The sequence below is a fragment of the Prionailurus viverrinus genome, chromosome A1, assembly GCF_022837055.1.
Source record: "Prionailurus viverrinus isolate Anna chromosome A1, UM_Priviv_1.0, whole genome shotgun sequence".
Classification (NCBI taxonomy): Eukaryota; Metazoa; Chordata; class Mammalia; order Carnivora; family Felidae; genus Prionailurus; species Prionailurus viverrinus.
In genome coordinates this window covers 159714793-159729130 of record NC_062561.1, presented here as the reverse complement: position 1 = coordinate 159729130, position 14338 = coordinate 159714793, and the positions used below count along the sequence as shown (strand labels likewise).

General features: G+C 35.0%; 2 protein-coding genes across 3 annotated transcripts in view; both read left to right on the top strand.

The window, feature by feature from the left end:
* RIOK2 (RIO kinase 2) overlaps positions 1-9396 on the top strand; it is a 38530-nt gene extending 29134 nt beyond the window's left edge. The window contains exons 8-11 of the mRNA XM_047869681.1: positions 1179-1271; positions 2705-3229; positions 4722-4818; positions 9110-9396. Of these exons, the coding sequence (XP_047725637.1) occupies positions 1179-1271; positions 2705-3229; positions 4722-4818; positions 9110-9274 (880 nt within the window). The 3' untranslated portion in view covers positions 9275-9396. The remainder of the gene's footprint in view (positions 1-1178; positions 1272-2704; positions 3230-4721; positions 4819-9109) is intronic.
* A 2176-nt stretch (positions 9397-11572) lies between these two features.
* Positions 11573-14338, top strand: part of LIX1 (limb and CNS expressed 1) — a 59889-nt gene continuing 57123 nt past the window's right edge. For both annotated transcript variants that reach the window (XR_007156196.1, XM_047877437.1), the window contains exon 1: positions 11573-14243. The gene's annotated coding sequence lies outside the window, so the exon portion shown is untranslated. The remainder of the gene's footprint in view (positions 14244-14338) is intronic.

Genomic DNA, 14338 nt, shown 5'->3' with positions numbered 1-14338 from the left:
AAAATATTAATAGATTAACACCTGGTGTTTGAGTGTTTAACATATCTTTGGATGATGACTCATCACCATTTTTATTACTGTGGGGTAACAGTCACACAATGAAAGAATATTCAGGAACCACCAGAAGTAGAGAAGGAAACGATGACAAATTGTGATATTCAAAGTGTAGGCTGCATTATTCTGTAGGGAAACAGTATGATTTAACTTGCTATTTAATGGAGAAGTACTAGGATAAAGGAGTTGTACTATGTAGTAGAAATTAAGATGTAAATTAATTAATAAATAATTATAAAAAGACCTATGTCTGCTTTTGAAGATTTTGAGAGTTTGTCTAATTAGATGAAACATAGACATAAATAAAAAGATAATTTTTAATTTACTGAGGTTTTTCCCTGGGTGCCCTAAAATTAGGAAAGATTAGCACCATTATCTGTTTCCAGACTTTCTCTGAAATATTAATATTCAAGCAGATAGTGAATTCTATGTGACCCTGTTTCTTAATTCTCCCTTATCTAGAAACCTAGAGAATTTAATCTGTTCCCACTGCTTTATGGTGGCCTAAAAAAGCAACCTGATATAGGTCCTTCTACCATTGGTCCAGATTAGCGTGTCTTCAGATCATTGTTTATAAACCACAGCATTATTTATCTCTTTTGGATGTTCTTGCAAATTAGCTAATGGATAATAAAGGTATATAAACATAATTTAATGGTCCCCAAACTTTTTCTTATGTGTCACTAATCTGTTTCATCTTTAAGCTTTTGTAGATGGGGTTCTAGTGGGTATAGCTGATGAGAAGTATAACCAGACAGGCTGGAGACTAAAGAGGAAAAGTGGAAACCTGCCCCTAACTGCAGACCCAGTGTTTTTTTTCTGAGATTCAGATGCATGTTATTTTCTCTTAGTATGTCTATTACAGTATGGGAAGGCCTCTAGTTTTCTAACTATAGGGACCATATGCCTTTGAAAGCTTATATTTTCTATTAGTTCCTCTGCTTTTTTGTTTTGTTTTTGTTTTTCAAACACACTGGCATCTGATTCGTCTCTTTTCTTTCTTGTGAGTAACATCTTTTTTCATATAATGATTAGCAATATCATTAATAAGTATATTGTCATTGGCTAATGAGGAAAAACATAAGCAACAAAGGCTATATCAAAAATGATTCTTCCTTTTGCAGGTATTTTGACAGAGATGTTAAATGCATTAGAGATTTCTTCATGAAACGTTTCAGCTATGAAAGTGAGCTTTACCCAACCTTTAGTGATATCAGGTTTGTACTCTGCTTTGTTTAAAATAATAAAAACTGTTTAAATATATGATTTATTGGGGCACCTGGATGGCTCAGTCAGTTGAGCATCCAACTCGATTTTGGCTCAGGTCATCATCCCAAGGTCGTAGGATAGACCTCAGCATGGAGCCTGCTTAGGATTCTCTCTCTCTCTCTCTCTCTCTCTCTCTCTCTCTCTCTCTCTCTGTCTCTCTTTCTCTCTCTCTCTCTGACTCTCTCTCTCTCCTTCTACCTTTCCCCCCCCTGTCTCCCTCTGTCCCTCCCTCCCTCCCTCTCCCTCTCTGACTCTCTCTAAAATAAAAATAAATAAATAATACTTGATTTACTTAGTTCTGAAAAGTTTAACAGTTTAATCTAAAAAATTTCCAGGGGCGCCTGGGTGGCGCAGTCGGTTAAGCGTCTGACTTCAGCCAGGTCACGATCTCGCGGTCCGGGAGTTCGAGCCCCGCGTCAGGCTCTGGGCTGATGGCTCAGAGCCTGGAGCCTGTTTCTGATTCTGTGTCTCCCTCTCTCTCTGCCCCTCCCCCGTTCACGCTCTGTCTCTCTCTGTCCCAAAAATAAATAAACGTTGAAAAAAAAAAAATTTTTTTAAATTTCCAAATAGTAACCATTGACACATAATCATTGTTGAGTATCATTGCTGTCTAGTGTATAAATGAAACTTAAAAACTAGAAAAGCCTGCCTTTGTGCCTTTGGTCTATTAAGGCTATGTTTGTGAATTTTAGGGGAGTAACACATTTAGTTTCTTATAAATTCACGAACTTTTATTCATATTGGAGTTTATGGTTTTTCCTTTATACAGAACAGAAGCTATACTTACTTGATTCATGGAACATAATTATATGTAAATTTTCAAAGCAAAACTTTTTCATTTATTTTATATTCTTAATTATGACACTTTTGTGCTTTGGGATGATAGAACTTCAAAGAAGAAATCTTTAGCGCCCATTAAAGTCAATTTATTAAATCATTATCAACTGAAGTTTCTGTAACCTTTCTGCTAATATTTGTTGCTTTTAATAGTCAGTCTTTGCATGTGCACACACACATGCGAACTAAGGAGGAGCAGAGAGAGAAGGAGAGAGAATCCCAATCAGGCTCTGTACTGTAAACACAGCCCAATCCAGGGCTCGATCTCATAAACCTTGAGATTGTGACCTGAGCCAAAACCAAAATTCGGACTCTTAACCAAATGAGTCAGGCAGTCATCCCCATAGTCATTTTGTTCTTAAGTGACAACAAAAATGTATCTTTTACATTTGTATATTTAACTAAGTATTACATTTTAGGCAAAGAAAAATCTTTAAAATACGTTAACTATTAAACTCATTTCAGAATTATAATTTATCAGAATAATAAATACTTACCCATGTCAGGTAGATTTTTTCCTAATGTTTGTCATTCTTTTTTCTAGGAGGGAGGACTCTCTTGATGTAGAGGTTTCTGCCAGCGGCTACACAAAGGAAATGCAGACAGATGATGAATTGCTTCATCCATTAGGTCCAGATGATGAAAATACTGAAACAGAAGACGGATCTGAATTCTCACCTTCTGATGAAGAGTTGTCAGAAAAAGCAAAGTTTCATAAATCAAAAAATCAAAGTGATCAGAAGTCTGCAGATGAATCCGCTGACTACTGTTGCATATCATCTGGACACCTTGAACAAATAAAGGGAGAGGATTCGTCAGAGGAGAGTGCTGATGCACAAAATTTTGAATTACCTGAATTCAGTCAAGCTTTAGAAGAAATAAAAGGCCAAGTTATTGACAACAGTTCTGTAACTGAATGTTCTGAGGAGACAGACAAAATTGAAAATGACACTAGGCAAAATGGTAAACCAGGTCAAGGAGGAATCCCCATGAGCTCTGAAGACTATGAAGATGCATGCCCTCATCTGATTGCCTTGTCGTCAGTAAACAAAGAATCCAGGTGTTTCAGGTATAGATTTCTGTTGATTGATTTTTTTTTTTTTTACTTTAATGTGGAAACCTATACTTTCTTCAATTCTGATAAATGAGTGGCGTTTTTGTTCTTGTTTTTCAAATGATAGAGCTGTATTCTGTCCCATTATGTTTAAAAACTGAGAAAGCAAATAACCCTTTTATTGTTAAAATTTAGATTACCTTCTACAATGGACCTAATCCTCGGCAATTTATTGATTCGTTTTTAAACAGTTCTGCCTTAAAAATGCAAACTGATTACTTTAAAAGAATTATTTACAATAATTGGTAAATTGGTCAAGTTCTAGATGTACAAATGTTCATATATTTTTGTAGTTGTATATGTGTTTGGTTTATATGTAGTCCAGTAAACATGTAGTAAATGTGCTCTCTTAAGATATCTACTTAGAGTGAATTTTCTCTGGTACTTTGAACCTTCTATCAATATTTGTTCATGTATAGTTAAAATTATTTAACATTAGATGTTTTTTTTTTCTAAGAGTTTTTTTTTTTCTTGCAAATATTAATGAATTAGCAGCCTGAACTTAGCAAAAGATAAAAAATTTAATTTTTATTTTTGGAATAGTTTATCCTGAATCATGAAAGGAGTTTTAATTATTTCAAAATAGTAATAAGACAAAACTATATCAATAGTACATTTATTAGGCATTTCTCAGTACATCCTAAGGCTGTCTTTAGAGTTTTATCGTGAAACAAAACATGAAAATTTTGTGCCTTTTCTGTAAAACTGTATCTGGAGTCTCGGGGCAATTACAACTCAAATAATAAATTTGTAAAATTAAAATTATAAGTTAAAATCAAGAGTGGCAGGGACTGAGGATTTTAAGTAATTGAAGAAAATCTACAGAGGTTAAAGAGTCTTAGCACAGAATAACTTGTTCTCTTTAAACACATGTTGGGCAAAATTTTTATTATTCAGAGTAGAAACATATGATAAGAGATGTTGCTGAAAAATATTGACTGTTCGGTGTTAATATGGTCTGAGTGTCTTAAACTTTGTATATATTAAAACTTTGAGCAATGTGTAAAACAAGTTTGTTTCCATCATTGCAGTTTTTCTCCCTTAGCAGGGCAGATGATACAGATTAAGAATACTGCCTCTGGTCCCATTACATCTTTTGTTGTTTAGGAGATGGCAGGGAAGTTTTATAAGAATTTAAATGTAAGAGGCAGATATGTGTAAAGTTCAATGAAAGAACAAGAGATTAGCGGAAAAGAGATATAAATTCTGGGGAAGTGGTAACAAATTTTGATGGCTGAAACATTCTAACGTTTTGCAATTTTGATGGTGACTATTAGAATGCTGAAAAATGGAAATTATTAATATATTGGGCTGAATTGTGAAATGTGTGAGTTTTACCTTACAGAAATTTTAAATATAACGATATTTTATTATGTAAGGATAAGTATAAATGACACATAATTAACTATAAAAAATTAGGTAATTTGTGACTTTGTTTTAATTTTAGAGATGAAGAAAGTATGGAAGATACTAAACAGTACAGAACAAGAACTCTGAGTGTTACTTCTGTGGGCAGTGTTTTAAGCTGTTCAACAATTCCTCCGGTAACTATTCATTCAACATTTTCCAAATGTTGATTAGGTCACTACCCTGGTTGGATTGTAGATACTCAGATATGGTCTAGTCCTTGCATTTTAACAATGAGGAAATTGAGGCCCAGATAGGTTACATGACTTTGCTCAAGATTACCCAGCTAGTGACAGCAGTGCAGCTACAGTGTGAAGATGTGCCAGCTTCACTAAATTTTGAAGGAGAAAAATAGGTAATTTAAAATTTTTTGACCTAAAGGTTTTGTTAGACATTTAGCAGCAATGTTCAAAAGAATTTCTTAAGGGACATTTTCTGTGCAGGATAGTGAACACAAATAGTCCAGCTCCTGGATTTTACTGCCTGCCATACTCTCCAGGCTGCCCAAGAGGAAGAATCAGTTTACTTCCTTTGTAGATTTTAAGGAAAGAGATAAAATTACATACTTGGTGTATTGGGGACTTCCCTTGTACTTAAAGCCATTAAGCTGCATATCCTTAAAACCAGTTTTTAGTGATAACTTCATTTAATATAAACAAAAGAAGAAAATCAAATTTAGAAGTTAGAAAGGAGGCAATAGGGGCACCTGGATGGCTCAGTTGGCTGAGCATCCTACTTCAGCTGAGGTCATGATATCACAGTTCATGTGTTCAAGCCCCACATCAGGCTTTGCGCTGATAGCTCAGAGGCTGCTTTGGATTCTCTCTCTCCCTTTCTCTGTGCCCCTCTCCCATTAGTGCTCTCCTCTCTCTCTCTCTCTCTCTCTTTGTCAAAAATAAACATTAAAAGGGGCACCTGGGTGGCTCAGTAGGTTAAGCATCTGACTCTTGGTTTCAGCTCAGGTCATGATCTCATGGTTTTTGAGTTCGAGCTCTGCATCAGACTCTGCTGACAGCATGGTGCCTGCTTGACATTGTTTCTCCCTCTTTCTCTCCCTCTCTCTCTGCCCCTCCCCTGCTCACTCTCTCTCACACTCACTCTCAAAAATAAATGGAGTTAAAATTTAAAAAATAAAAGGGAACATTAAAAAATTTAGAAAAAAAAACAAGAAGAAATAAAATTATGTGGAATATGAATTCAAAATAAAAGAATTTTGTTTTTACTGAACTTATGATTTCCAAATTCATATATATCGTCCAATAAGTTAAAATGTGTGTCCTATGGATATAATATGGGATATTTACAAAATTAAATCAGAATTATAAAAGATAGGCTAAAAAGAACATACTGTATTCTATAACATAACACATTTTTAATGGTTCTAGGAACTTTCTTGATAATATGAACATTCAGAGTTGTGAGACCAAAATAAAAGTGAAATTCTATAAATGTATTGATTTTTATATACTCTTTTCTGCTGAGCTTATAATTTACTTGATATTCTAGATAAAAACTATAAATGTTTGGAATTTTTGAAACATCTATTAATTAAAAGATAAAAATTTCCCTTTAAGTATTATCAACCTGTCTTTATTAAGAATTTCTCACACTTTATGATTGTCTGTCCACCCTTGGCTTTGATATTTTCTATACTTGAGTTTTATTTACACTCTTTTCTTTGATGTCTCAGATTCCAAACATAAGTGCTTTTATACAATTACAGTGGCATAAAATTGGCAACCACATATAAAGAAAAATTTAGATTACTAACTCATGCTAAGTTATGCTGTCTTTTGTATATAAAAGATGACACTGACATTGTCTGTAAGTCTTGACTTTACCTCATTTCCTTTATAGCTAATAGGAACTTAAAGTTTAAGATGGGGTCAAACCTATAAAGAATTGCATTATAAAATACAAATTTGCCTTCTAAGAGGAAAAAGATCTCTTCAGCCAGCTTGATCAAAAAGATTTCCCTCTAATAATTGGAAACAAATTGATGATCTTAACTCTACATTCTTTTGAAAATTTGGTCACCCTTTTTTCCTTGAGGTCACATTTCATTTTGTTAAAAAGTCATAAGAAAAGAAACTTTATTTTTTTACCTCTGTTAATTTGATGATTATTTTCCTATATGGTAAAAGATTTTCTCTGTTCTTTGAAACTGTAATTGTAAGATGTTTTCTTCATATAAATACTTCTGTCGTTCTCTATTTATTGGCAAAGTTGCCACCTGTGAACCCTGTTCTTTCTAATATGTAACAAATTCTTATTAAACATTTAGGTACATTGCTTTTTAATAAACATATGGCCCACAACAACCGAACAACAGAATCAACAAAATGCATGATTTTTGTTTAATTTTTTATGTACTCCCTGAAATAATACACAAGTATTTTTTAAAAAATAAATACTAAATGAGATTTTTCTCCTGCCTTTTTTTTTTTTTTTTTGAGAGAGAGAGAGAGAGAGAGAGAGAGGGAGAGAGAATCTTAAGCAGGCTCTACACTGTTGCATGGAGCCAGATGCAGGGCTCAAACTCCTGAACCAGGAGATCATGACCTGAGCTGAAATCAACAGTTGGATACTTAACCTACTGAGCCACCCAGGCACCCCTTCCACTTTTTTTTAACATGAAAAAAATTAACCTTGTAGGATTCATAAATTGTCCTGGATTAGAAGGAGGAGCATGCATAATAATCCATTATTTCCTTATTTTCTTGAGCTTCTTGATATGATTATCCTGTGGTCTCATCAAAGTGAAGAACCAAGGGGAAATTCAAACAGAATATTTAGAAAAGAAATTGATTTTTTTTTTCTTGAAAATATTCTAGAGGCCTCTGAATTCCTCTGGTTTTAAGTGTGGTACATGCTCTACTGTTGTCTTCCTGGGATGATCTCTCCTTGCCTATTTGTTTGGTTGCCTCTTTTCTAGTTCCATCTCTTTATTTGGCAGTATTGATTCCAGTAATTATTTGAGTGAATGGTAGAAGCGGTACTTTTTATTGCTAAAAATGTCTTTTTATCCTGTTCTCACACTGGATTGGGAGTTTTAAGTGTTCGAGTTGTAGTTTGGAAATGATTTTCCTTCAGAATTTTGAAAGTATTGCTCTCTTATCTTTGTTGTAGTTAAGATGTTTTTCTCATTCAGGGTTCTGGTCTCTTGCTGGGGTGAGTAGGCTATGATAATTGCCTGTCTTCTTCCTAGGATAGGGAGGGGTGCTAGAGCCCAGTCATACTTGTTCTAAACTTTTCAGCCAGTCCTACAGCTTTCAGTTCTGAAACTTCTGAGGTACCAGTTCCTTCTAAGTCTCCTGCCTTACTGGGTTTGGGGAACTACATCTCGTGGGATATCAGCCTCTGCAGGGAATTGAAAACTGAATGTTCCATCTGTTTATTTTCTTAACCTTTTTTCCCATTGGGAATCAGTAGACTAAAATCAAGAGGGATGACTTGTTAAAGCCTGTTAATTGAATGTAGTCTGCTTAACTATGTAAAAATGCAAAGTCTGCTTTTAACTCATCTGGTCCAAGTTTTATAATACACATGTGCAATTCAAGAAACATAAGCCGACTAGTTAGGCCATTTTTACCTCAGATTGATTATTCTTTAATTTTTTTAACTTGACAGGTTTTAATAAATGTTTCTTTGTGCCTAGCAGAGTGTAGGGCATATTAACAAGAGACCTTTCCTTCAATGCTTGCAGTGTTTATTTCTTTTTTAGGAAATAAGTAGGGTGGTACAAGGGTATATACAATTAAATAACAGGCTGTAGTGCTTCAGAGGAAGAAAAGATTATTGGGAGCAGAATATTCAAACTTTTATTCATCTTGTAAGTGACATTGGCAGCCTGGGTCTTAATAAGAAATAATTTGAAGTTATGATTATTCACTGAGAAAACATTCTACATCTCCCAGAAACTGTGTGAAGACTTTACCATGTAACTGCTGCCATCAGGTCGTCTCTACACCTGAAGTTATGAAGGCACTCTTGGATAAATTTTGGCCAGTAGTGAATGTTTTCAAACATAATTTTCTACTACAAAGCCATGTCTACTTTTACCTCAAAAGCAGAGGAACAAGCAGTTTTTTATCTTGTTGGGTAAATTTTTTTTGTTTTTGTTTTCAGTTTTCCTCATGGACACTAGGTGGCACTGTTGTGGTTTGTTATTCAAAGAATTGTGACTACTACTTTTTGCTATAATCTGTATTTCTATTAGGAATTTAATTTCTTCTATTTTATAACCATTAATTTGTGGTTTATTTTGTTGCTGGTTCATATGGTACTGTCAGTGTTTGGAATTTAAGAAATTCATGCTTGTTAACAAATATGAAAAATATTAACAATGTAAATCTTTGTTTTATTGAATATTGTCTCCTTATTAAAATGTTCAGTAATCAGTAATACTAATTCATGAAATCTTTCCAGGAATTGGTGAAGCAGAAGGTGAAACGTCAGTTGACAAAACAGCAAAAATCAGCTGCCAGACGTCGATTACAGAAAGGAGAAGCAAATATATTTACAAAACAACGGAGAGAAAACATGCAAAATATTAAGTCAAGCTTGGAAGCAGCTAACTTTTGGGGAGAGTAATATATTTAAGATTTTGAATGTTTTCCAGAACATTAGTATGATCCCCTTTTAAGCCATCTTTAGTCTTTTCTAGACCAAGGCAGATACATAAATAGATAAATAAACTCTCTTTCATATATTAATTTGACTCCTTTGGTATGTGTCTTCTAAAGAATAATTTTAGTAATTGTGCTAAACCAATTTAATTCCTCCAAATATTTTTAGATGATTAGTCAATCTGCTAAAATCTGGTGGGTTTTTTTTTGCATTTTTTTTTTCAACATTTTATTTTATTTTTTTTTGGGACAGAGAGAGACAGAGCATGAACGGGGGAGGGGCAGAGAGAGAGGGAGACACAGAATCGGAAACAGGCTCCAGGCTCTGAGCCATCAGCCCAGAGCCTGACACGGGGCTCGAACTCACAGACCGCGAGATCGTGACCTGGCTGAAGTCGGACGCTTAACCGTCTGCGCCACCCAGGCGCCACAAATCTGTTTTTTAAAATAATCTTTATTAGGAATATTTGCGTATTTTAAAAAAAACTAAATTTCACTATTTGTGTTGCTTTTTGTTCTCTACCAAAAACAAGTAGATTCCATGGTATCAAATCCCAGTTTTTCCACTTGCTAATGAAAAGAACTTTAGGCAAGTCGTATATGTGTCTCTCTCCTTTTCCACCTCAATTTTCTTACTATTACAATGGATTTGTAACTACTTAATAGGGTTGTTTTTAGGACTAGGTGAGATAATACACAGAAGCGCTAAGAACAATGCCCAGCACTTTGTAAACATTCATTAAAGTATAGCTTTTAGAATGATACAATGATTGTAATCATGTTTAGCTTTCTGATACTCTGCCAATAATTTGTTTTTATTTTATTTAACCACTGGGAGAATTTACTGCCACCTGTTTTTCTTAGGCTTCAGTATTTTTTTTTTTTTTTAGTGTTTATTTGAGAGAGAGAATATGGGCGCGATCTGGAGAGGGTCAGAGAGAGAGGGAAAGAGAGAATTCCAGGCAGGTTCCATGCTGTCAGCACAGAGTCCAACGCAAGGCTTATTCTCACTAATAACTATGAGATCATGACCTGAACCAGTATCAAGAGTTGGACACTTAATTGACTGAGCCACCCAGGTGCCCCAAGGCTCCAGTATTAAGGATCAGCTGGTGATGGATAATTTTGTTTCCCACTATTTAAATTGGTAATGTGGTCATGGGAACGGAAAGTTGCCGTAGTCTCACCAGTTTCCATATTTGTCCGTTTTTATGCAGGCCTGAGCAGAAGTAGAAGAGTTAGGAATATAAGGAGGTAGAAGGGATAAGGAATGAAAACCTCTTTCTAATATTCTTGGGTGGGTCCAAAACATGTTTTCACTTAACAAGTAAATAGTGCAGGGGAAAGAATACATAAGGCATTGTAATACAAAGACTTTGTAATCCAGTGAGATTGGAAGATGGGTGCTTAAGTACATCTACCTGATGATATTCAAGTCTCAGCATCACCCAGTAGGCCAGAAGAGGGGCATCACCTATGGGAAAAAAAATGACCACTAGATGGCAATGTCACTCCACAGTCACCAGCCAGAATGTCCTAAAATTACTTGCATCAGTGGTAATGATCTACTAGAGGAAATAACAGCACATTTATTTCCAAGAATGATAAAGACAGCAGATTCCCTTTCACCTTTGTAAAATTCATTCTTCTATTTGCAAGACCTATCATTAATAAATACCTTTAATTACATAGACACAAGAAAATGTCCAATTCTCTTGAAAATTAACTTAACGCTAACTTGGAAAGTGTTTACCTAGCTTCGAATTTTAAGTGTGTCTTCACAGCATTTACTAAATAGATCTACTTTAAAGCATTTCAGTAAAATGTTGAAGACATCTTAATAGAACCATAGAATATTTATCTTGCAATACATATTATATTTAGAGTATCAAAGGTAAACTGGGAATGAAACTATGACATCTTCCTACTCAATTTTTATTCAGTTGATGCAGTCCACTTTTGGGTACCTACTACATAAACACTATTACTCTAGGAACTTTGAAATCTAAGTAAGCAGTTCTTATCCTGAATAGCCTCAGGTTTCTTGTGGTTGGCAGAACAGATACATCAAATGCATAAATCTAAGCAAATTATTCAGTGTCTAATCAGTGTCTAATATTTTTTTAATATTTATTTTTGAGAGAGAGCATGAGCCAGGGAGGGGCAGAGAGAGAGAGATCTGAAGTGGACTCTGCTGACAGCAGAGAGCCCCCCAATATGGGGCTCTAACTCCCGAACCATGAGATCATGACCTAAGCTGAAGTCAGATGATTAACTGACTGAGCCACCCAGGTACCCCTACTCACAATTTTTAAAAGATGTTTTTGAGTAGTCCTCAATTAGAAATTAGAATTTGGTCTATCAAACAAGATGTAACCCTCACATTTAAAACGTCCATAGTGAACAATGAGCAAAAACAATTTAAGTGTACTACTAATGTAGTCAAGGCATGTACTGTGGTTAATAAAACACTTTTGAGTCTGCGAGTTCCAAATTTAGATCCTGGTTCAACCACTTCCCAGACCTCAAGTGCCTCTGTAACCTCTCTGACCTCACTTTTTTGATTTGTGAGATGAGGACATTTAATGGTGCCTGTCTTAGAATTATTATAAAAATTAAATAACACCTGTAAGGAGCTTAGCACAGTACCTGATACATGTTATATATTAGGAAGTATTTCCCAAATGATTTCAGATTACCAAAAGGAAGATTCTGGAGGGATCTTTTCTATTTCCAAGGTCACTGATATTTCACCTGTGATCTTTTTGGTACTGTTTTCATCTCAACGTACAAATGCTTTGCTTGTAACCTTGCATCCTCTACTTGTTGCTCCCACTAAATAAGTTTTTCCTACGAGATAATGCAGTTTATACTTGTGCTAAATAACTTTGTGATATTGGTAGCCATGGGTCTGTTCTTTGGTGCCTAGCTGGCTGTCTTTGAGCTTTCTCCAGAACCTTAAAGATCTTTTAAGGCTACTAACTAGAAGATAATCATTCTTTTAGTCAAGTACTCAGTAAATGTTATGACAAAACATAGTTGTCTAGTTAAAGAACTTAACAGGTAAACCCACAGCCCAGAGGTTTATCAGCCACTTCCACAAGGTGGAGGTATGAGTTCATTAGGTTCTCAGGGAGAACACTTCCTTGAGATGTAAGTTTATTTCAAGTCGCATTCAATATTCTGGGTGGCTAAGGCTCACCATCTCCATTATTCTTCATCTCTCTTCAGAACATCTCCCTAGAGAGCATCAGGCCATATCTTAGTTTGACCTTGATTTGCTATATGAAGGTCTGGAACCATCTTATGCAACTGTAGCAGGCTGGGAATGAGGTAAAGTTCAAAATAACCGTGAGTTACACAGTTGTGTAATAACAAGGAGTGTAGGAATAACTCCAAAGTCTACAACACAGTGAGGGACTAATATTGTTACATTTTAAATGTAAGTTTTTCTTTTGTCTTACTATTTTAAATAATGATGACATTAAAATTAGTATTTTATGTAACATTTAGAATCAGATTATGTAGGCTTAATTCCATAAATAGGAGTGTGCCTCATAATACAAATAAAATATAATCCTTGGAATATTTGTCACGATATTACATGGTTCCATTTAAAAAAAAGTAACCACTTGAAATGAATGAATCCAATAAGGGTGATTACTATAACTGCTTTTAGTGGAAGAGATTCAACTTACATTAGGAATAAAAATACAATATTAACCCGTACATTTTGCACGTGCTTGATGTTGTCTAAAGATACTGAGGAAGTATACAGACTTTTAATATAAAATTTTTGTTGACCTAAAGCATCCACTATATTTGAAGAAACAAGATTAAACACATAACAATTAAAGGACACTACAAAGTCAACTGTACTGAAAGCCTGACACCATTGATCTCACTGAGGAACCTCCAAGGACAGTGGATAAGTGAAAGTTCAGAGTGATTTGGTGAATTATAGGGAAGAGGGATTTGGTTGAATAGGTAGATTAAAAAAAAGAGCTTACAAAGAGGAAATCATGCAGAAGACAAATAAATGTAGTGTGCTATGGTTGGGAAAGGGGTATTGTGCAGCAAATGACGAAATTAAAGATTATTTTAAAATTTTTGTTAGAATTTATCTTGATGTATTGGAAAGGAGCGATTGTAGATTTTGAGCAGTGTAATGATTTGATTTTAAAGGGGGTGGTGAGGCACCTGGCTGGCTCTGTTGGTAGAGCATGCAACTCTTGATCTTGGGATCATGAGTTCAAGTCCCACATTGGGTGTAGACATTATTTAAAAATTAAAAAGAAAAAAAAATTAATTAAAAACTAAAAATAAAGGGGATGGAAAGGGGAACTAGGGAAACTTTGTCAGTGTGGGTAGATTGGAAGGAATCTTGAACAGAAGCTAAAATGTTGCCCAGTATTAAGGTTTAGACAATCTGGGATAGAATCTTACTATTATACTGGAGGTGTAAACATTCTTGATTAGTTTGTTTTTATTTTAGAGATGAGAAAACATTTTTAGATGTAAAATTACTTGCCCAAAATCACATGGAGTGAATAGGGTTGGGAGTAAGTGGGAGGAAAAAATGGAATTGGTAAGTACCAGGAAGGTGAAAGGTAGAAAAACCAGAGTATCTGTGGTTTAGAACTTGGTATCCAGCCCAGGGGTCTCTTTTGCAAAGTCACTAAGGTCCACAAACTTTGACTTGTCTTCCTGGTGTTGTGGAGGTATGAGAGGAGACAGTCCTTACAACCAGGTCCAGGTTTTGAGTCCTATTCTCCACAAAATTTCCTCCCTTTTAAGAAAACATGTTGGGTTTTTTTTGTTTATTTTTTGTTTTTTTTTTCCATGATAAGCTTTCATTTTTCTCACAGGCCCAAGAAAACCGATCTCAGTAGACTGAAGCTCTGCCTGGAACATTTCTGGTTGTTCATGAGGAGGTAGGAGGGGATTAAAGGTGGTGAGGTGGGGAGTAGTACTTTTTCCTTGAGCTCAAAGCTACTGAGGTACCTGGGGAGGATCAGAAGAATATATC